At 30.7% G+C, this 24,371-nt stretch overlaps 3 protein-coding genes across 3 annotated transcripts in view; 2 read left to right on the top strand and 1 right to left on the bottom strand.

Annotated features, from left to right (window-relative positions):
* The window catches only part of LOC143916694 (uncharacterized), a 577,487-nt gene that overhangs the window by 310,943 nt on the left and 242,173 nt on the right, over positions 1 to 24,371 (bottom strand). The window lies entirely within an intron of this gene.
* Positions 1 to 24,371, top strand: part of LOC143916695 (NHL repeat-containing protein 2) — a 501,476-nt gene that overhangs the window by 347,105 nt on the left and 130,000 nt on the right. The gene's annotated exons all lie outside the window — the stretch shown is intronic.
* The window catches only part of LOC143916828 (transmembrane and immunoglobulin domain-containing protein 1-like), a 33,456-nt gene that overhangs the window by 407 nt on the left and 8,678 nt on the right, over positions 1 to 24,371 (top strand). The window contains exons 3-7 of the mRNA XM_077438076.1: positions 7,127 to 7,134; positions 7,184 to 7,353; positions 12,919 to 12,999; positions 14,443 to 14,526; positions 23,623 to 23,757. Of these exons, the coding sequence (XP_077294202.1) occupies positions 7,127 to 7,134; positions 7,184 to 7,353; positions 12,919 to 12,999; positions 14,443 to 14,526; positions 23,623 to 23,757 (478 nt within the window). The remainder of the gene's footprint in view (positions 1 to 7,126; positions 7,135 to 7,183; positions 7,354 to 12,918; positions 13,000 to 14,442; positions 14,527 to 23,622; positions 23,758 to 24,371) is intronic.

Genomic DNA, 24,371 nt, shown 5'->3' with positions numbered 1-24,371 from the left:
CTGTGGATATTTATTTAGCCTTTAAAATATCAAGCAAAATCCTACCATTCTTCGTCGGGAAGGGAGACGAAGCGAGGTCTAGGATGTTACACGGCAAAATCCTGTCTCGTTTAGAATTTAAACTCGGCAACAATGAGAGACCGGGAGCCATAGTTGATCCTTTGATAAAAGCTTCGCAGAAACGTTTCCCTTAATGCGAACCAACCCCCTACCTCGGATACGTAATATTATTGCTACAAGGACACTTAATGGACTGGCAAGTTTAACTGGGTCGTTAGTCGAACCGGTCTGATATCGACAATCTCTATACTGTATAGGATAGTTATGTATGTATGGTATTAATGTGTATTGTAACCCTCACGTGATCCTTCAGGCTATTTTACTTGTATGTACATAGTACATAGTAATATAGCTGGACATGATTTTGATACAAAATATTGCAATGAAAGCTTTTGCGTGTAGTTAAAATTTTTAGTTATTTATTAAGGTTATATGTATATTTAGCGCTTTTGTAATTTTGCTAAGAAAGCGTTCGGTTTGCGTGAAATGAATATAATTAAAAAAAATTCGGACGGAAAAATATGACGAGACCTTATTAATTTTTTTAAGAAACTTCATTAAATTTTCATTATACAATGAAAAGCAATAATACGCGCTTTGAAAACAAAATCTGTGATGGAAGAATAACAATAACAATACGTCAACAGACAAAGCTTTTCAATTCCATAAACCTTTATATATAATAATTATGAATTTCCATTCTTATCAATGTATTACATAGGTCTTTTGTTATCCAATGTTTATTCAAGTGGTTTTTCATAGATATTTTTATGACTAAATAATTATTATTTGTGATTTGAGAGCTTTTTATAAGACATCTGATAGTTATATAATACGGAATTGGTTAGTGTTTTGTATAAAATTAAATGTATATTTTATAATGTACATATGTATAAGATAAGATTGGGTATGGTTATATATTAAAAATTATTACTTATCATACAAAGTATAACAAGTACATTTTATTAAAAATTATAACCATCATTTTTTTTAAATAATAGTATTTTTATGAAAGGAAATGCATAATAGGAAATTCAATTAAATAATTATTATTTATTATATAGTAAACTAGTGGTTTTACCCGGATTCGCTCGGTATTTATAATATAAACAGCTTAAACATGGCTAATCTAATAGTAAACATTTTATTAAATTTATCTGAATAGTTTTATTTTATTAATATTTATTTGAATGTATTCATTTGCTATTTTATTAAATTTAACGTCACAAATTCTACCACCCAAACCTTACATACATACATACATACATTAAACCTTACAAAGTCTCTTTCGAAATTATATATAAAATATATAATACGAAATTGGATGGTATTTTTATGAAAGCACATGTATATTTTATTATATACATATGTATAAAGTAAGACTGGGTTAGGTTAGATATTAAAAATTATTACTGATCATATAATTAATACCAAAGTTTAATATATATAAGTATTCACTAAATAAATGTACATTTTACTAAAAATTGTCACCATCAAAATTCATCTGATATGTATAATTTTCATTAAAAAAAATTTTGTTATAAAGTTTTAAATATGATTAAATATTCTTGTAATTAGGAATGAACATTTTAACTAATTGAAAGTTTTGAAAATTATACCCATCAATTTCATATGAATATTCAGTACAATTTGTATTTTATCATAAACGCAAAAAATGGCCTCAATTTAAATAATGTACAGAGAAAAAACAAACTTGAAATTTTTGACGTATTTTTAATGAACAAAAAAATTATTAATTAATTAATACACTAGAATTAAAAGTCACGTCATCGTTACGTTAACGGTCAAGGTTTCACCCGCTAAGCGATTTTAAATTAAATAATTTGTATTCAAGTAAAAATATTAAACGAATATAATAATATTTGCCATTTTTAAAATATCACAAGTAGACCTTCACACAAATACATATAGCTAGAAATATACCTATCTTGAATATTCATTACCCAGACGAAACAAATCGAATATAAATACTTACATATCAAATTTATTTCGTGATATTAAATTTATATGTATATTTTTTTGTAATAATTTTATTAGTTAGCGTGACAGTGGAATATTAGCATTTCATTCGCAAGACACGTTTATTATGGTGATAGAAAACTTGATGAATCGCCGAAACTTGCGAAAATTTCGAATTTAATTTACAATCAGTGCCGCATTGTATGCTCAAAGCAGTGGAAGGATTTCAAATAATTCAAGCAGTATATAATCTGATTTTGAGTACGATTATAAATTATGGACTTATCTGTTCGTCGTATCCTATTAGACATATCTACTATAAAAAATGTTGAAAGTATTGAAACGGTATTTTATTTCAATGCGACTAAAATTTCCCCATATGGATGCTATATAATATGATTTAAAATTGAAATAATTGGATGCTTCTCAAATAATTATGTCATTATTTGCACCAGAAAATTTATTTCTCTTTCTACATATATGTATATAATTTTAGAGCAACGTTTAAAATTTAGTAATTGTTTAAAGTATAACAAATGGAATAATTCATGTAATTCATATAGTGAGCGTGAATTGTCGGATATTATTCTAACCTATTCGTCTGATAGTCTGCGCTCATCATTGCTTTCATGATTGATTGTGATTTATTAGTGGAATTTTGATTTACTCTTTTCCATTTGGGCCTCACAGAGATGTTTTGTATTTACAGTTGGTTCTTATTTATTGGAACTGGCTATAGGTGTAAGACATTCCTTATGTTATATTTTATATTTTTACGTTATCTGCTATTATTAATTGCTATTGTTTTTTTATGATTATGTATAAATGTATTTTTGTCTGTGTATATACATATGTACATATGTTTATATTTATTTTTCTTTCTCTTTTTTCTTTTATAAGACATTCCCATCTTTGTTGTTATTTATAATTTATAATTAATATTATTATTACTCGCTAATATATAGCTTATTATTTTTATGATTGTGTTAAATGTATTATTTGTGTATACCTATATACGATTTGTTTTTGTCATGTCTAATTTCTTTAGTTTTTATTTTGTTTCTTTTCTGTTATATTTTTGACCATCGTGGCTCATTAGGAATTCTTGTAATGTTACAATGGTCCAAACTTTAAATAAATATATTATGCTATATTTGTTTATTATACAATCTACACCTATTTTTACTACAACGACATTAATTGTCAACATTTGACATACAATAAAATCATCAGAGACATTTATGGAAAAATTGTTGCAACATTTTTAAATATCTAAAAATTATGAGGTGCTCAACTCAAATTTTGTAATAATTAGTCCAGGATCACCAATTTGTTGGAACTGTTTCCAATGAAATTACATACATTGGCAAACTCTGAAAGGAAGTAATCGACCTTGGAGTCACATATCCTAGTAACTGGAAATTGGATGTCCCACACTTTCAAATACAACGACTCATTTGCCAACTTATATGATTAAATTGTTGAAACGGTACCTCAAAAATTGACTACCGATCTTCTATTCGTCACATATGTCTGATTATAATTTCAAATTTATATATTTCTAGTGTTGTTCCCGTTGATACTTAAACAGGTGATATCGGAAAAATAATTGATATATCCATTAAAAGTTAGATGTATAACAAAAAACAACAATTGTCATCGTGATTGCAACTGTAACTGAAGTCACAACCGAATTCGTAACTGAAACTGAAATAGGAACCGAGAACCGGAACTGAAATAGAAATCCAGAACCGGAACTGAAATAGGAATTCGAAATCAAAACTGAAACCAGAACCGGAATCGAAATAACTGTCTTAATCGATATAATAACTCTTGATTATTCTATAATAATTTTTTTTTTTGAAATGTCCATACTTTTTGATGCATTCGCACATACATACATCCATTATTATTATTATATATGTACGTGTTTTTATTATTTATTAATTTTAATATAAGCCATAGAGCCATGACAGGTCGTCATAAATGAACACCATGGCTAATTGTAGGTATACATATCCAACAACATTTTCAAATGAAACAAAAATGTACAAAAACATTTTTTTGTCAAATATTTTCAAAAAGTTTACAACTACTGCCCTTTATAAAGCTGCATTCAAAAGGGTGGGTTTATACCTAATGTTCATACTAAGAAGGTTTTAATAAGGGGTCTGGTTAATTGTTTACAAATTTCTAACTTTCGAACGTGCCTTATCTGTTATTTTCTTATCTTATTTTGACTACTTTCTGAATTGATCTTTATCTCATTTTGACCTGGACATTGCAAACGCGTCAATCTTTAGAAATACACAAACAATATCTTCTGACTACCCTCAATTGTCATCTCAATGCATTTACCGTAATTTTTGACCTGACTTTTTTCCATTACTATTTATTTCTATTACTCTACCCGGCTGGCGATGTCATCTTTGCTTTGGTGACTATAGAAACCTCTCCGATAAGAAGAAATAATGCGTGGGAATCGGCAGAATGCAATACAAACTAAATACAAAAATTACATTCCAATAATGCGAAAACATATATTTGTATTCTTGAATCCAATAATGTCGAATAAACAATACTTTACTGTGTTATATACATTTTTTTCATTTATCAAAATTTCTTGAGAATTCTCGAGAAATTTAAGAAGTTAAATTGAGCAATCTTATTTCTCGAAGAAAATTGGGTATAAGTTTCAATTTGGGGTTTTAGTACGAATGAAATAATTAAAACGCGTTGTATACGATATTTTATCTCCAACGTAATGGCAGACGATACATTAACGTGTATTGATGACCAAAATGAGCAATATGGCAAAGTATGAAAACGATCGGATAAGAGATAAAAATGACCACTGACACGAAAGCCATGTGAAACGTAAAGGAGGTATGTAAAAATACCAGCTATCGACAGCACTAGATGATCGTCAATATTTCCCATCAATCGTCCGGTAAAATTGATCGACACTTATCCGCCATTAATCACCACGCGTAGCCCAGACGCATCTAATTGCTTGTCAACAGCCGATATCGATAAAGAATGAGCTCGTCTTCATTGTCCGGTCCAGGCAGAAGGATACGAAATAATACAAACTAATAAACAGTCACCGCTTAGTCACAAAAATTAACAAGAGAGCGCGAGCATTTCAGCCCGGGAGTTTGTTGTTGTTTGTTGATTTTAAACTTCGCGACGAAGACGTTAACTCTCTAACGTTAACTCCCACCCGTCTACCCACCCCCCAACCCCTAATTAATGAGTGAAGGGAGCCGGAGCTCGTTTCTACTAATTATGACCGCTTTTTGCCGAGGCTCGTCGTCTCCGAAGTGTGACGTTCGCCCGTCACGGGGTTGGCTAACCCTTTAGGCGTCGATGTCGCCGAATTTTATACTTCGCCGTTAACTTTTTCGCTTATTTATTCCGCCGATTAAGGAAGTTTTTGGGACGGTTCGTACATTTAAAATTATCGGATGCTTCAAAGGACGAATGTGGTCCCTTTATATAATATGCACGAGGCGAAACAACCCTTCGAAGGACCATTGAACTTTACGGAAAAATTATAAATGTACATTTATAATGATATAAAACCATAGCATAGTTCTCTACTTAAGCGATTATTGACCAGTAAGTTCGAAAACCGACCGAAATTGTGATTTTTTTTTGATTTTCTTAACCTTTGAAGGACGGAGCGTCGAGATCGAACGAGTGTCCCTAACCGGGGTCGAGTAAGACCTCAGTATTTTTCAATCAAAATACAGCTTTTCTCAATACAAATAGGTTATGTTGATGTATAAAATGATAAATATATATCTTATTAATCATTTTATACATCAACATAAAAAAGTTTTAGTCCTATAGCATGTTTTTGAATATTTTTGTATTAAAAACTAACGACAAGTATCAACTCTGTCAATTTCCCGTTCAAAATGAATATCGGAATCTATAGTCGGGTATTTTATCTTTCATTTGTAGTACTTTTCTGCTTTTAAGTAGTCGTCCAGTTCAAATCAAAAGTCAAAAGTACGTATTTTCACTTGGGATTTTTTCCCACTGTTAATGCTATTTTATATTGAGTATTTTCTATTGAAATATGTTTATTGGGATAGTGTAGTCAGATTTGAAAGCTGAAAAGTACTACAAATGAAAGATAAAATACCCGACTATAGATACCAATATTCATTTTGAACAGGAAATTGACAGATTTTGTGACATCGACTGAACAACACCAAGATATAGAAAAATTGCGCGATTTAAAAATATTAATCTCCGGATCTCGAGCCAATCAACATTCTTTATTACCAGATTCGTGTTTACTGGGCATAGATCTATGTATAAAAAAAGTCATATCTCGTCTCTTAACCATTTTTCGTGTCGAACAGTGTTAACAATTATTTATTACGATTTAAAAAAAAAATTATCCATGGCGGGGGTTATTTTCTCGGGGGGTTTATGTCCAGGTGGTTTGTGTCCGGGGGGTATGTTTCCAGGGGGTACATGTCCGGATACCATATTGTATGCACATATTTACATATACCGATTGATCGATACCATACAACATATTATACTGTTTCTGACTATTTGATTTAAAAGCTAAAACCAACTAAAAAAATATTCAACATATTTTTTTTAATTTGAAAAAATATGTTGAATAAGCATAGGTATACATTTATTTTTTAGATTTTTATATACATATGTATATGTATTTTTTAAATATTTATAAGTGCAACCAATAAAATGGCTGTTTTCAACCATTTACCAAATTAAGAAGCTAAACATTCAAAATTATTTTATGTAGATTTTATTTTGATTTTTAAATGCTTTTTATTATTACTAAATTATGTTTACAATATATCTTATATCTATTTTCATAGCTATTGATCTACTAATCATTTTCTATTTTACAATTTTAATTTAATTTTTATAGTAATCATAATATTATATTATTCTAATGTTAATGTACAGCATAATAGGAAAAAGAGCTCAAAAACCTATTTATAATTCTTATAAATGCTCATAATACATCTAATACATAATATGAATTAAAGAATCGCTAAAGTCGATGACCTAAAGAATAATTTTATGTTGATAGTTATACTTGTTAATATTGAGTTTGAGTTCTCACCGTTGATTTATGCATTTGTTTCAGATGATACGATCAAAAGCGACAATGATTGGCAAGCGCTTTGGTACAATGGTTTCGAAGAGTATCAAAAGTTGGAACCTGTTTTGGAAAACAACACGATATCGAATGTGACTGTCCAACTTGGATCGAACGCGTTTCTACATTGTCCTGTCAGACACAAAGCCGATCGTGGAGTGAGTAAATTTATCTACATATGTATACAATATTATGTTAACAAATTCAATCTACAAAACTTTAACTTAAACTTGCCAAATTTTTGGTTACAATATGTATCGTGTAAAATATTCAATAGAAGTAACCGTATCGTAAATATTTATACGTAATATTGTGTTGCATAATATAAAGTTATTGGAAGCAAAAACCACAATAATGGAGATGACGGTATTGAAATTATTTGTAATCAAATATTACGATATTATAAGGGGTCTATTGATCTTAACTTGTTTTAACAATAATGCCTTCAGTTTTAGGGCTTAAATTCAAGGAAGTTTCTATTTAAATACTAAATGTTTAAATATTTAACAATAAAAGACGAAAAATTGAATTCCTTAATTCCTAGTATAAATTTCCAATAGTCATTTAATATGTATGTTTGTGTTAATGTACATATACATATGGGTTTGGTGCAAACGATCGAAAAGCGCCAGACAGATTGAACCACAGATTAACTGGACGGCTGCTTTAAACGCAATTCTCGACTTCACGAATGAAAAATTGCACATCAGATGACGAGTAACCTTTCTATGTGCACAGATGCAATTATTAAAATGGTAATTAATAAAATTGAGTTGGATCTTTCTGGCGAGTTTTTAATAATTTAATAAGGAAAAATTCGGAACTTAAGTATCAGAAGCACAGAACGTATACAGGGTAGGTATGTCGGGACTTCGGGTAGATTTCACTTAGTGTAAGTGCGAGCAGTGCGCACGCATAAGGTACACGTACATTTAATCTGTGGTTCAGTCTGTCTGGCGCTTTTCGATCGTTTGCACCGCATCGGTATGTTTTTATACATCACAATTAATAAATGCATAAAGAAACATGTATTTCCATTATTAAAATACATATATATGTATATGCATACATATCGTGTTGTAAAAGTACAAAATTAATAACTCAACAATACCCAAAGATTCATAAAATTCATAAATAAGTCATAAAAATTATAATTTTTCTTAATCCAATCCAGTAAACTAAACATATACATATATGTATGTATATATAAAAAAATATTATATTTAATGTGTATTTATGCCCATTATATGTACACTAGTGAATAGCTCGATGAAATATCATCGCATGGGTATAAAATTATTATATACTCATATAAAACTAAAAAAAAATCTGGAACCGGAACCGTTATTTTCGTAGACTCTCATAGATAGTTTTCAATTCTTTATTTGTAATAATTTTCAATTCTTAAAGTTAACGTTAGCAAAATGTTAATTAAAGTTAACAAAATGTAATATTTTCCGATTATACACAAACGGTCATCGACCTCGTATTATTATTACACATAACAAATTACGTGCATATACATATGAGGATATGGCGTTCGGCGCGGGCTCGTGAGAACATTTCGTTTGGATCGGAGGGTCCAAGGTTCGATTCCCGGCGCCCGCGGTGAATTAAATCAATTTTTTTCTCGAATATCGTCAAAATATAAATAATTTAAATTTAAATTTAAATTTAGATAAAAATAAATATATAAAAAAATGGTTCAAAACCTCGCTAAATGAAATTATTAAAATTCCGTATTTTTATATGGTGAGAAGGAATATTTCGATTAATGTTTTAAAAAAAAGGCGAAATGAAGAATTGGATTTGGCGTGATGTACGTGACCATTAGCTCAAATTAGACCTATATTTAGGCTATTTGGGGTGATCGGTTCGAGTCGCGACAAATTCGTCTCGTCGAAAAATGAATTTATCGATTTTTATCGATTCATTCGTTATGTTCGGCGATAGTTAGGACACACACACACAGATTACCGTCTTTATATATATATGATATGATATGCACATACATATGTTAGTATTATTTAGAAGAGATCTCGATTTTTATTTAGTTTATGTTTTCAACATTCCAATAATTTTAAGTCTCTTAATGACGAATATTTCATATTCTTATTATTTTATTTTAGGAAAATAGAATAAATATCAAAAAAATATATATTTCTACCCAAAGTTATAGCGATTATTCAACAAAAACAATAATAATGTGTTGAGATATATTTAAAAAAGTTTTACGCATTTAAAAATTAAAACAAATAGACTTCCCTAAAGAGGCTTGTCCTTCACAAGAAAACAAAAAGTTAATTTTCAAGGCCTACTAAATAAGGTTTTACATAAAACGATGATTAATTAGCACTATAATACATATATATTTAAGTTTGAAATATGTATGTTTACTAAATCTACATTTTAGGTATTATATTTTACGTACGTATTAGAATAAATATCATTAGAAGTACGTGTAAATAAATACTAAATAAAATACACATACGTTTCACGAAAATCCTACAGTAAAAAAATACAAAAAAACGATAACCATAGATCAGTGGCGTGCCTCGTAAATTTTCATAAATATATATTTCTGATCGCTTGAGCGTAAAAGATTATTCGAACAATGTTCAGCTCGAATTTATTACGTCCCACTTTTAAAACCAGGGGCGGCTCGCGTAAAAGTTCAACACGCGCGCTCAAAAAACAATTATTTTATTTTTTGCAATACTTTTTTCACGCGATTCGCCCGCGTAAATGGTCGCTAAAAGCGCGAAAATTCTACGCAAAATACATACATATATATTTTTTTCGTATCCGCGGAACCGAACAAAACGCTTCGTGAAAATATTTTCGCTGCAAGCTCGGTGAAATTCAACGCTTTAGGGTTGGTACAATGTGTATTTTTTTTTTAACTTTTTTTTCATCAACCCCTCCCCGTCTTTTCCCTTCAGTTTCGGCGTTTCCAGTGCCTATAAAGAATGAGGGTATTTTTTTAAATGCGGGTTTTTATTTTAATTTCGGAAAAAGGGCATTTCCCGGTAGCCGACTGAACGAACGCCCGCTAATATATTTTCATTCTTAGTGATGAGGGCGCACTTAATATTTTTCATATTATTTGGAGTAATTTTCCGGGGGGGGGGGGGGATTTTCTACTTTATTTTATTTTGAAAATACGCGTTGAGCTTTTAAAGCAAAAATTGTATACGCGAGGCGTTTTTATTATTTGTAATCGCGTTCGCGTCTGTTATTTTCATACATTCGGTACTTTCAGATGATTAAAAACGGTATTTCAAACCTGTTATATCTTTCAAACCTGTTATATATATATATATATATATATATTAAATTTTAAGCCCTATAGTTTTTAAATCAAATTTTAATCATAATATTCATACACATACATACATATATTAGAAAAATAATGTAATTTTAAAATAAACGGTTCACATATACATACAAAGGTGAAAATTGTCAACATAAATAAAAAATTTCAGTACAGTATTGTATGGATGCATATTGAATGCTCAGTGGTTGTATTTAATGGTCAGTATATGTATTCAATGGTTAGTACATACATACATATATTATATTGAATGATAAATATTTTAGTTGAATGCTCAGTATTCGTATTGAATTGTTATTATTAATATAAAATGGTCAGTATTTATATGAACTAGTCAGTATTTTCATGAATTTGAAACTATTTTTTAAGTAATTTTCAGTATTCATGGTCAGTACTTGTATGGAGTATTTGTCGATACCGATAATCTAACCTAATCTGAAAGTACATACATACATATATGCATATTTTATATCGACAAATGACATTTTTAATGTTCTTAAATGATATTTGCACTGGCAAAAATTATTCTATATTTGTGATAAATTTAAATGTGTTATTTAAAACTGACATACAAGACACAAATTTCAATTGGAATTTATCATGTTTTTATAATATGTCACAGTGAAATTATATTTCAAGTGAAAATATATTTTCACTGACATATCAGTGAAATAATAACCAGTTACATTTTCAGGGTTGGCTTAATTCATTTTAAGATTAGATTATTAGGGTTGGTATTATTTAAGGGTTAGGATAGGTTAGGTTAAGTAAGGGTTGGCCCTGTTCATTTAAGATTGGGTTGTTAGGGTTAAATTTATAGAGTTAAGCGTTGTTAATTCATTGTTTGATACATTTTCACTGCTTGAATTAGTGAAAATATATTTTCACTAGTGAAAATATATTTCCAATAGTGAAAATATATTTTCAATAGTGAAAATATATTTTCACTTGAAATATGCTTTCACTGTAATATAGCTAGCAGTATGGATTAATGGTACCGTGTATGTTTAGCACCAAGTGATCAGTGGGTTCGATCCGACATACTGCTGGTTAGATTTGGGCGTATTTGTGACTCAAAATCGATCGTTTCTTATCAGAATTTGCGAATTTTATTTGATCATTGTTGATACGGTTCCTCAAAATTGGCAAAAAATCATCTTTCCTGTTGTTACAAATCTTCTGTATTTATTGTGTGTATAATTTGTAAAACTTATGTAGAAAAATTTAAATACATAGATGTCTCAATGGATTTATTCTGTAATTAATTGTTATTTTGTGTTCTTCAGCTACTGGAAATACAGTAATTTATGTGATAATAAAATGCTGCATTGTTTGTAATTAATTGTCTAGGAAGGCGCATTGGGGTCTTCCTGTCATGCCTTCCTGGTATTTTATTTTATTTTGAATTTTTTTTACAAACATATATACCAGGAAGGCCTTACAGGTAAACCCCAAAGCGCCTTCCTGGCCAATTACAAATTACAATGACAAATACAATGCAGCATTTTTATTACAAGTCGTTGAATTACGAGACACTGAAAAACTCGCAAATTAACGAGACATCTATGAACTGTACATAAATTTTATTGTACATTAATCATACTTCAAATAGTGGTGACATAGTAGGTAGGAAGGATTTTTAGCCAATTTTTTTTCCGGGGACCGTTTCAACAATGAAATCAGAGAAAATTGGCAAACTATGATAAGAAACGATCAACCTGGAGTCACAAATCCAGGTCTGACCAAGAGCATACTCTGAAAAATTCATTTTCATTCAGGGATTGAACCCGGCACCTTCTTGACGCTAAGCAGAAGCTTAAGGATGAAATCAGAGAAAATTGGCAAACTATGATAGGAAATGATCGACCTGGAGCACAATATCCAAGTCTGCACTACAGATGTACTCAGAAAAATTGTTATCCAATCGAAGTCAGCTCATGGGATCAAACCCGGCGCCTCTCGGTGTTAAGCAGAAGCTTAACGACCGAGCTATGCTGCTGGATTATATATACATATATCTATGTAAAAATAAAATAAAATAATATAAAAATAGATAATATATGTAAATATTTCATAAACGGTTTTAAAATGAGTCTTTTAATAATATTTCCTAGCGAGTCAATTGTCAACGCATGGGAATTGAAAAAATAAATTATTACAATACTACCGCAATAAATATATTTGCTGTAACAAATATGACCATCTGAAATTGAAAAATAATTCACATTTCAAATACGCCTCTGTAACATGTATTATATTATACATTCAATTTATTTTAATTTCATCCTACCCTTATTAAAATATGATTATAATATATACTCTTATAATTTATTTAAAAATACGAATGAATGTGTTATTAATATACGCACATATTTTTTTTCCTTTGCAGCAAATATCATGGGTCAGGAAGAGAGACTGGCATATTTTATCATCAGGAATGTTGACATTCACCAACGACGAGCGCTTTCAGGTTGTAACTTTTCCCCTTTATAACCGACACATCATCCAGAATTACTCAAATCCCACCACCCACCCCCACTCACACACACACACACAGTATGCGTCGTTTTAATGCAAAATTATGGCTCCAGGGGACACACCTTTGTGCTTTGACGCTTTCAGATTTTGAAGTTTACACCGACTGCTAAAAACATACAAAGTTCTCGGTTTATGAAAGATTATTCAAAACTCTGAACGACATTCATATAGTGATATATTTTTGATTTTTAAATGCTTTTTAATATTACTAAATTATGTTCACAATATATATTATATCTATTTTAATAGCTACTGTTCTACTGATAATTTTCTATTTTACAATTTTAATTTAATTTTGTTAGTAATCATAGTATTATATTATTATAATGTTAATATATACAGCGTGATACATAATATTAATTAAAAACTCTCTAAAATGAAATGAGCTCGATGAAATAAAATGAAATGAGCTAAATGAGCTCGATGAAATAACTGCGATCAATATAACATACATATACATACATATATAGTACTTTTGTATTTTTAATATCAAAACACACGTCAATTTGTAGTGATTTTTTTTTAAATAACAACTGTGATTAATTATCATTTAAGACTTATTAATTTTTTTTAAGAAAAAAAAAATTTATAACATTTGTGTCTACTTTTATAAACGTGTAAGTATGCACGATGTATATACATATTATATTACATACAAATCGTTGATTGACAATTAGTATTCTTTAATTTAAGGACAAAATAAATTTATATATTTTTAACCCATTTATTACAAAATATGTAAATTTGATTTTGAGTTTTAAATGATTTTTATTATTACAAAATTATTTTCACAGCACATCTTATATCTATTTTAATAGCTACTGATCTACTGATCATTTTTTATTTTACAATTTTAATTTAATGTTGTTAGTAATCATAGTATTATATTATTCTAATGTTAATTTACAGCATAATAGGAAAAATAGCTCAAAAACCTATTTACAATCCTTATAAATGTTCATAATACATCTAATACATAATATTAATTAAAGACTCTCTAAAGTCGATGATCTAAAGCAGATTGTGTTTAGGTAATCTGTGTTTATACCTGAAGGTTATAGAAATTTTGTTGTAATCACCGAGACTCTTCACAAGTGTGTTATTAGTAATTCTGTTATAGAATCTACTTGCTAGTTTGTTAGTAATGTCTGTAACAAATGGAATATTATTTATGGCATGCAGTTTTTTCAAGTTAGTATATATGGGTGTATTGTAAATTATTTTTAGGGATTTATTTTGAAGTATTATTAGTATTCGAGGTGTTATTCCATACATGTGAAGCATAGGTTAATAAATATAGTGATATATTTAATTTTGAACGTATAAATTCAATTGGAGCATTGGATTGTAACCTCATTCGATTTAATGTTGGCAGATTCTGCACGGAGAAAGTTCGGACGATTGGACGCTGCAGATCAAATACGTTCAAAAGAGAGATAACGGGACTTATGAATGTCAGGTACGTGAGCTTTTATACTGTTTGTACTATTGTACTAAATCGAAAAGAAAAACCGGAGGTTTAGTATTGTAGATTACAGATAGACAGGAAGATGAACAAAATGAGAAAGCTTCTATTGTACGACAAGACTTTATCCGCTTCCGTTCAAAAGCTTGTCTATCTGTAAACGCAACACAGTCTATTATTCAATAGATGCATTATTTACCAGTTGAAATTTTAAGTGTATAAATCACTTTAAAAAATATGAAAATATATATTTTTTAAACTTATCTGATTATATAGCAACATTATATTTTTATTTATTTATTACATGTGAATATATGTATATATCTTGCTGCATAGATATAAATCCATTTTTGAATTTGTACCAAATTTTAAGTTTGTAGATGCTGGAATAATTCAGGTTTTTACTTTCAATGTAATTTATGTCTACCACACAAATTACCACGAAAGGAAAAACTTGAATTATTCCAACATCTACAAACTCAAAATTCGATACAAACTTAAAATTCGATATAAATTCAATAAAATAATCGACATACGATATCTATGCACCAAGCAATCGATATGTAAATATGTATGTTGTTTGTAATATGAAGCTTTTATTATATAATATATCACAAATGATTAATCAATTTGAATTCATATATGAGCCGTTATATTTAAAAGTGCAGGATGTCCTTTTTTCAGTTACAAAAAAACTATTTCTTAATTCACAAATTGCTATCACTTATTTTAATTCGATATGTCCATAATGTCGAAAAATTAAATCAGCTGATATGTATGTAAGCTTATTGTAAATCATATTAACAGTTAGATACAACATAACTTCTTATTGAATACTTATCTCGCAGATAAAACTCACTGAAGAGATATACAGTGAAATGTCAGATCTGACATATTTGGCCAAAAATCAATATATATCGTGTATTACATTACATGAAGCTAGACGCCAAATTTGAAATCTACATATATATACATATGAGAGTTAAAACTATAAATATTTAAATATTAGAGATAACGAGAACCTATAGAGCAAATTTTATAAAATATAGAGTGAATTATAGGCGTTTAAACAATTTAAATCTGATATGGCCATATCAAGGCGAAAAGGTTGAAGATAGATTATAGTAGCTTGCCGTCACCGTCATAGACGTCACCGTACCCGAGATTCTGGATATTTGATACGCATTGTATACGATATTTTATCTCCAACGTAATGACAGACGATACATTAACATATATTGATGACCAAAATGAGCAATATTGCAAATTATGAAAACGATCGGATAAGAGATAAGAGATATAAAAATTACCACTAACACGAAAACTATGGGAAATGCAAAGGAGGTATGTAAAAAGCAGAACAAACGTATTTTTACGCCACAAATATTTTTAAATATTGTTAAACGAAAAACATTTTATTTAATGTTTTGTGAAATATTTTTCAAAATGAAGAAAACTTGACTCGTGTACTATCAAATATAACCGCGCATTTACCTATGTACATATTAAATATGAAATTAGGATCAAAATAGAAAATAAATCATTTTTGAGTAATAAAGTTTGAAAAGAATAATATCGCATGCCAAAATGTGAAACATATCACGTACTATTTACTAATTTTAAATTTCTACATTCTATTATTGGTTTAAAAAGTACCGTAGGATTTAGTGGTTATATTTATAATATAACAAGACAATTAGCTTTCAATTGGTATGATTTGAATTGACAAAATTAGATCTATTACTAAAATGAAGTGTTAAATATTTCACTGTCAGCTGAAACTAATATACATATTAAAGGTTCGGTGATAAAAAATATATACAAAAGTCAGTGGATCTTTTCAAAGGAATCAAGTAAAATGTACAAAAAATAAACCCAACGAGTGAATATGCTTTATATATTATATATTTTTGCGATATAACCGCAGATGCGCGAAATGGTCGACGTCTATATTGAAACAAAACGGATAATGTTTTCGCCACGATGATGATGATCTGTATCTGCACAGTGTGCTTTTCAAATCTAATGAAAATATCCACGTTTAAAATTTCCAACCTTAATTTCAACACGTTCGGCTTGAACTTATAAAATTTTCGCAAGTTTCACGTCATTTTAAAATTAGACCAGCTTGTTAGGTTTTCCTAATTTTATTGTGAGCTTTTACGGTCGAGGGAAAATTTCAACGGTGACCTTCAAAAGTGCGTTTAATGCGTTCACATCACGTGCTTTTATTATATATTTTCGCGGGCTTTATAATTAATTGAAAGTTTTTATGCGAAAACTCAAAATTTTACATAATCGTAAAAGCGTGAGTTGTTAGACTTCCTCACAATAATATTATATATTGAAGATCTGACCTTGAAAAAAGAAAATACACAAAGATAAGTTTTTGCCAACAAAAGCATGTTCAAACAAATAGCGAGAAGTGAATCACCTAGGTGAGAAGTATGATTAGAATACCTTGATATATTGAAAGATGAATGTGCTTAAATGGTACCCAAGATAGTGTGTAAAAGTCAGATGCACTGACGGAGTGAGGAAAATCAATAACCTTTCCAATTTGTTTTTTTTTTTTATTAATTTGTTAATATTATTACAATTTTAAAAATTTCATCATGTTCTTTTTTTTATCATGTTTTTTTTTCTTATAAATCTAGTTTAAATACACCACCCGAGTCAGTTAGAGTGAGCTTGTAAATTTAAATATGGGAGTAATGATCAACCTATCATTATCAGAACAGTCATAATATTATTTTTACCTTTTTTTTATTATTATTTCATCTTTTAATTTATACCAGAAAGGCTTCATAGGTAACCCCAATGCGCCTTCCTGGCCAGAAACATTAGAAATTTGATACAAATATTACTAGTAATATACAAAGTACGAGATTTTTGCATCCGAACTCGAAATTTTTGCGAGAAAATGGGTGAGGTTTTAGGAACAGTTTCAATGAAAATCAGATAAATTGACAAACTATGATAGGAAACGATCGACCTGGAGTGACAAATTCAAGGTCTGGCCAGCAGAAACCAGTGAGATTTTAACCCTTGACCACTCTGTTCAAAGCATTATATTCTAACCACTTATATTCTGTTGGTTTAATATATCACTACAGATACGGAGAAAATCCTCCAAACAATCAATTTTTTCACCCTCGGAAAACCACCATCCATACAGATATCCATTTAAAACGGATCACATGTGAACATACATATATGCTGTTGAGTTTTAACTGCATTTGATATATATTATGTATATATACACACGTCCTTCTTTTTACAACCCTCAACTTCTTCCACTTCCATACTCGAAAATGTTTTTACCCCAGAGTGTGTGTAGTTAGTGGTGGCGTATCTGCGAACCGCGTCGTTATAACGACGACGGCGTATCCCGAGGATTACGAGTTCGTCAAACTTGGATATAGCGAGATTATTGGCGGGATAAGCCGTCGCGCAAGTATAACTTAATAACCAATCAGGAACGAGAGCGAAGTGCGCGCACCACAGTTTGTATATCGCATAGCTCATTCCTCCCCTATCCAACCCCAACCCCCCAACCCGTCATCGATATTTCCGACTAGTGTCGAGATTACCAGAGGTATCTATGTATGTATATATATATACATACATATGTTATACTACACCATTAAGTATAGCTAAATTTGATATTGTATGCATAGTGTGTTAGTGATTACAGTCGAGACGATGCTAATTAACCATTCGAACCATAAAGACATTTATATTTTAAATAAAATATTTACCAGCAACATATTTATTTATTTATTGAAAAATCAACAGGCCTTAGATGTAGAAACTCATAAAAACAATGAATAAATATAACAAAATAACATCTGAGCCCAAATATAGATTTCTACAAAATACATAATATATCTACATAGTACATATAGACAAACAAATGAAAAAGAAAAGAATATAAACTAAAATATGACTAAATAGAACAATGCATAATTAAACATAAAGTGATATATAATAGAAATAGAATTGGATCAATCAATCAAGACTCTTCTGATGGCAGTCCTGAATTGATGTAAGGAAATACCGAATTCAGCTCCCCGTTAAGCATACGATAAACACGCTGTAAATAGGAATATTTTAGGGAATCGGTTTTGAAATGATTAAGTGAAAAGAGTGCAACATGTCTAGAATACCTGACTGGAATCCAGAAACCAACCTGACTCAGTAAATCGGAACAATCAAGGAAACCATTTAGGAGCTTAAAAAATAATGTAGCATCGGAGAGTCGTCGCCTGACAGAAAGATTGTTAAAGGATAGGATTTTTAAAATATCGGGAACATTAGTATGGGCGTAGGTAGGAAAATGGTAGCGTAAGGATTTAATAAATTTTAGTTGGACTTTTTCGATATAATTAATATGGGATAAATAAAAAGGTGACCAGATAATTAAGGCAAATTCAAGGTGAGACCTTAAAGGGTTTTGTTGAGTGGAGTAGGAATCCAAGAGATTTATATGCTTTATTAGTAATGAAGTTTATTATTAAGTATTACACCAATATCTTTAATAAAAGATGATAAACAGATAGAGTTGGGATTTAATATACTAAGAAGTTTTGTAAGCTAATTTCTATGTATATCGGAACAATCAAGAAAACCAAAGTTTTGTTAGCTAACTTCTAAGTAAATCGGAACAATAAAGGAAACCATTTAGGAGCTTATAAAAGAATGTAGCATCAGCCAATATATATCATATATTAAGAGGGCTGGACACCAGCGCCTTGTCCATATAAACGTACTAGACTTCTCCCTTCCTCAATTATGGCACTAGAGAAATATTTTTTTTTAATATGCTATGAATATTCACCATTGGGGTTGCATCTATTGTTTTATTTTTTTGATTAGTTATTTTTTAAAGGAGCTAGGAGCCGCCAAACATCAATAAAATAGCCTCTTTTTTACACCCACGAAAAGAGTCCAGCGTGCTTATTTAACGGTCGATTTAAAAAAAAAAATACGCGCATAATTGCACAGAAAATATCTTTCTCATACCGATAATGAAATTTTTTTTAAAATTGGTCCAGTTTCGGAGGAGAAAATAGGAGAATACGAAACCTCGATTTTGTCAATTTAAAATACGTTTTATCTTGAAGCGCAACTGTCGCATTCACTCAATATATATATTGATATATATTGTCGCATTCACTCAATATATATATATATCGAAGAAAGGAACGGCAACAACATTAAGGTTTCGGTTGTACAGCCCTCTTAATGGTTAGCGATTAATGCTTTCGATTGTGGGGTCATGGGTTCTATTTCTGGCTTTGTTGCTTTCCAGAGTTTGGATATGTGACTTCAAGGTCGATTACTTCCCTTCGGAGTTTGCCAATTTATCCGATTTCATTTGAAACGGTTCCAAAAAATTGGCATTTCTGTCCTATTTCTTGCAAAATTAGAGTTTTCAGCATCTGATATTTTTTGATACTAAAAATGCGGTAAAAATCTGATTTTAATGTTAGGTTTGTAATGAATCCAATAATTTGTAAAAAAATATTGGATTACCGGTAAACGGAAAATAATGTTAAATTGGACTCCCTAGTATATATCATCATCATGTACAGCCATTCACCATCCACTGCTTGATGAAAGATTATTCAACACGCTTCCACTCGTCTCTGTTTTGCGCAACTCTCATCCGTTTCACCCCACACATTTTCCTAATTCCGTCTATCCATCTTCCCTGCGGTCTTCCTCTTACCGTTTTGTATTCTCTTGGGTACCATTCTAGCACTTATTTTTTCCACCTTTCATCCATTCTTCTAGCTCATTGCCATTTCATTCATTTATACCCTTGTCATACTCCTCACCCGCGTATTCCACTTTCTGTATTTCCCTGTTTTGCCGAGCATACGGCGTTCCATACTTCTTTAAGTGTATTGAACTTTGTACTATTTGTATGTATATATTTAAACCAGCCCTTCATCAAACATCATTACTAAAAAATATACAATTCTACGACTCAAACATTAACTTCCAAATCCATCAGATCAAACTCAAAAATGATCGACTTAATTTAATTTCGGAAGCATCCAACAGTCATAGACCATGTTAGACTATTTAAAAAACGTTTGTAAACTTAAAGATTTTATATTTATTATTATATATAACCAGCAGTGTGGTCTAGTGGTGAGTGTTGTATTCTTTCGTGCAAGGTGTCACGGGTTCAATTGTCACTAGAGTCTCGTTGTTGGCCAGACCTTGGTTTGTCTAGGTCGATCGTTTCTCATCAGAATTTTCCAATTTGTCTGATTGTCATTGAAACGGTTCCTGTAAAATTGGCTTTTCCTTCCCAATTTTCTGTTGCAAACCTTTAGTTATTGATATATCTTAGGTTTCGCCATATTGCTCACCATAGATGTCTCTGTGGTTGTTTATCGAATATAAAAAAAAATCGTATTGTTACATGAAAGTTATTCATCGTTATTTATCGTATTAATACGATGTTTGTAATATCTGACCATAGATGTCAGATATTGTTTAAATTTACATGTATCTATGTAATAATTGGGTCTATGTGACGAGCCAGAATGTTAAATTACAGAAAACACAAATATCGGAAGTCAAAAATCGAAAATTTTCTATTGCAAACCTTGAGTTATTGTTATATCTCAGGTTTCTCCAAATTTTACTCCATAGATGTCTCTGTGGATGATTATTGAATTTAAAAATTCTTATTGTTACATGAAAAATGTTATTGATCGTATTGTTTACGATGTTTGTAATGTTAGACCGTAGATGTCAGGTGTTGTTTCGATTTACATGTGTATGTATGTAATAATTATGTATTTAATATACGTAATATATAATTTCTGGGGTCTTAACCTTTGAAGGACGGAGCGTCGAGATCGAAAGAGTGCCCCGAACAGGGGTCGCGTAAGACCCCAGTATTTTGTAATCAAAATACAGTTTTTCTCAATACAAACAGGTTCAATATACATATATCTTATTAATCATTTTATACATCAACATAAAATAGTTTTAGTTGTATAGCATGTTTTTGACTATTTTTGTATTAAAAAATAACGACAAGCACCGACATGTATTCGCGCATAAGTAAGGCTGACGGGCGACTGAAGTCACGCGCCCAAAGCGACGAAAGTAATAGCTGTCTCTTTCTTTAGCATTGATTCATCAATCAATATGAATCTGTAAGCGAAAAGTCAAAAACATGATTTATCGCTACCGCCTTTAAATCATACATATTTTGTAACGTAGAAATTTATAAACGTATTTTTTTTACGATGTACGCCTTTTCTAAATCATAAAAAATATATGATTTAGAAAAGTTTTCGATTTACATGTGTATGTATGTATGTAATAATTGTTTATTTATTTTTCTACATACATACCAGGAAGGCCTTACAGGCAACTTCGATGCACCTTCCTGGCCAATTACAAATATTGCAGCATTTTATTCATTATATAAGTCACCGAATTACGAGACACTGAAACACTCGCAAATCAATGAGACATCTATGAAATTGTACACAAACTTATTTATTGCACATTAATCAAACAGAAATATTGGTGACATATTCTATATATTAAGGACTTTTAAGCCAATTTTTACCGGCAACCATTTCAACAATGAAATCAGAGAAAATTGGCAAACTCTGATAGGAATCGATCAACCTGGAGTCACAAATCCAGGTCTGACCAACAGCATACTCTGAAAAATTAATTTTCACTCGAGGTCAACTCATGGGATCGAACCCGGCACCTCACGACGCTAAGCAGAAGCTTAACGATCGAGCTATGCTACTGGCTAATTATGTATTTAATATAGGTTGTGGCTATTTGCAGGTACTATAATTGCAAATTATTGGCTATTTGCAGGTACTATATCTGCGACAAGCACAAAACCTTCTGCGCATGAGCGTGAACTGTCACTGTTAAAATTTTGTTTTAAACCTCTTAAAATTTAGTTCGACCTCGTAAAGTGACGTAAAAAATATAATCCAAATTAGTTAATATTATTAATTGTTAGAAAATTATTATCATATCCAACGTATAATACTGTTGCGTAGGGGTGGGTGGAGGATCCAAGTAAAAGGCCAACAGTCGTTTCACAGCATTTATTGATGATTCAGGAGTTACACGCACTGTCCCTGCTCAGTCCAGAATGCCCTGATATCGCCTACGTACCGCCTTATAAAGGGTAGATCTCTCAGGACGCCTAATCTGTTTACCTGTTGTATAGTCACGTATTCGGATATGTATTTCCCCGATATTGGGTCTCCCCGTACCGATTCTGAGAAATAACTAATATCGGTCATTGTTTAGCCTAAATGCACTTAGAGTCCAGATATAATCTTTGGAAGTAAGTGCATGCATTTAGTTAATCCGATAACAGATATCCGTTGGTCTAGGTACAATTCGCTCAATCCACGGCGTACGTAACAATACCTACATACAAGTTCAAGCCGCGAACTAGTATATAAATCTATTATAATAACGTGCGAAATTTATTTGCCTCATGTATATTGAACGATTGATTAAACAAGTCTAGCATACATTAAATGTAATAAATTATAATCGGATTATTAAAGTTCACGCGCATGCGCAGAAGGCTTTGCACCTGTCGCAGATATAGTACCTGCAAATAGCCAATAATTCGCAGATATAGTACCTGCAAATAGCCACAACCTTTAATATATGTAATATATAATTTGTCGAGTCTTAATATGTTTAGCACACTCGCCGCTTTGGAGCAATCTGTTAGGCGTGAGTGTGCGTGATTAATAGAAATAAAAAATAAAATAAAATATACATATCAGAAATCTGCAATTCGCATCACGTAGTGTGAACACGCGTTCGAGATTTGATCCCAGCTTCACACACACACACACGAAAGCCCCATAAATCAGACCGATCGCAATTTGCACAACGAATAATCCACGTCGATCTGTTGTCGTGTTTTTCCCGTATTTTGGCATTTTCAAAACTTCAACCCATCTTTGTATATATATATAATATACATATGTACATATATAGACGGCAAGCCGTCTCCTATAACGACATATTAATAATTGAACGCGAACATTTTGCCAACAGGTCTCGACCGGAGCCGGGCTGTTATCTCATTACGTGAATCTGAACATCGTCGTGCCCGAAGCGTTCATACTGGGCTCGGGGGAGCACCACGTGGATACTGACAGCGTTATCAACCTGGTGTGCATAATTGAAAAGGTGAGTTTACTCTGGCAACCGAATTATATTATTATATACTGTTATAATACTAGGGGGAGATCGGATGTGGCCGCTGCCTCCTTCCGATCCGGACCCACTTTGCGGAAATTTACCTCTTGCACCGTTTTTAAGCAATAAAAATCATCAAAGTCGTATAATTTTTTTCCATTTAAATAATTTTGTAGACATAAATGTTAAGGTAATTAAGATGTGTATAATACATTTGTTTGCAGATGATACATTGATATATATAATTGGAAAGAATGTTGACGTAATGTCTGAGATTTTAAATATAGAATTAAATTATGTGAATGACTGGTTGTGTGAAAATAAATTAAAGTTGAATGTGAATAAAACAAAAATGATGTGGTTGAATGGTAAAAATAAAAATATATTGAATGAAATTAGAATTGATGATAAGTTAATTGAAAATATAAAATACTTACATAGATTCAGGACTAAATTTTAAAATGCACGCTGACTATATACTAAAAAAAATGGCTAGAAAAGTTGGTGTATTATTTTATTTTATTTTATTTTATTTTATTGTCACAAATCAATACACACTCGCCATTACAGATTTGCTCCAATGCGACGGGTGTACGTTAATGAAA

This window comes from Arctopsyche grandis, chromosome 9, assembly GCF_051622035.1.
Source record: "Arctopsyche grandis isolate Sample6627 chromosome 9, ASM5162203v2, whole genome shotgun sequence".
Taxonomy (NCBI): Eukaryota; Metazoa; Arthropoda; class Insecta; order Trichoptera; family Hydropsychidae; genus Arctopsyche; species Arctopsyche grandis.
The sequence above is the reverse complement of the archived record's forward strand: the minus strand, read 5'-3'. Positions and strand labels throughout refer to the sequence as shown.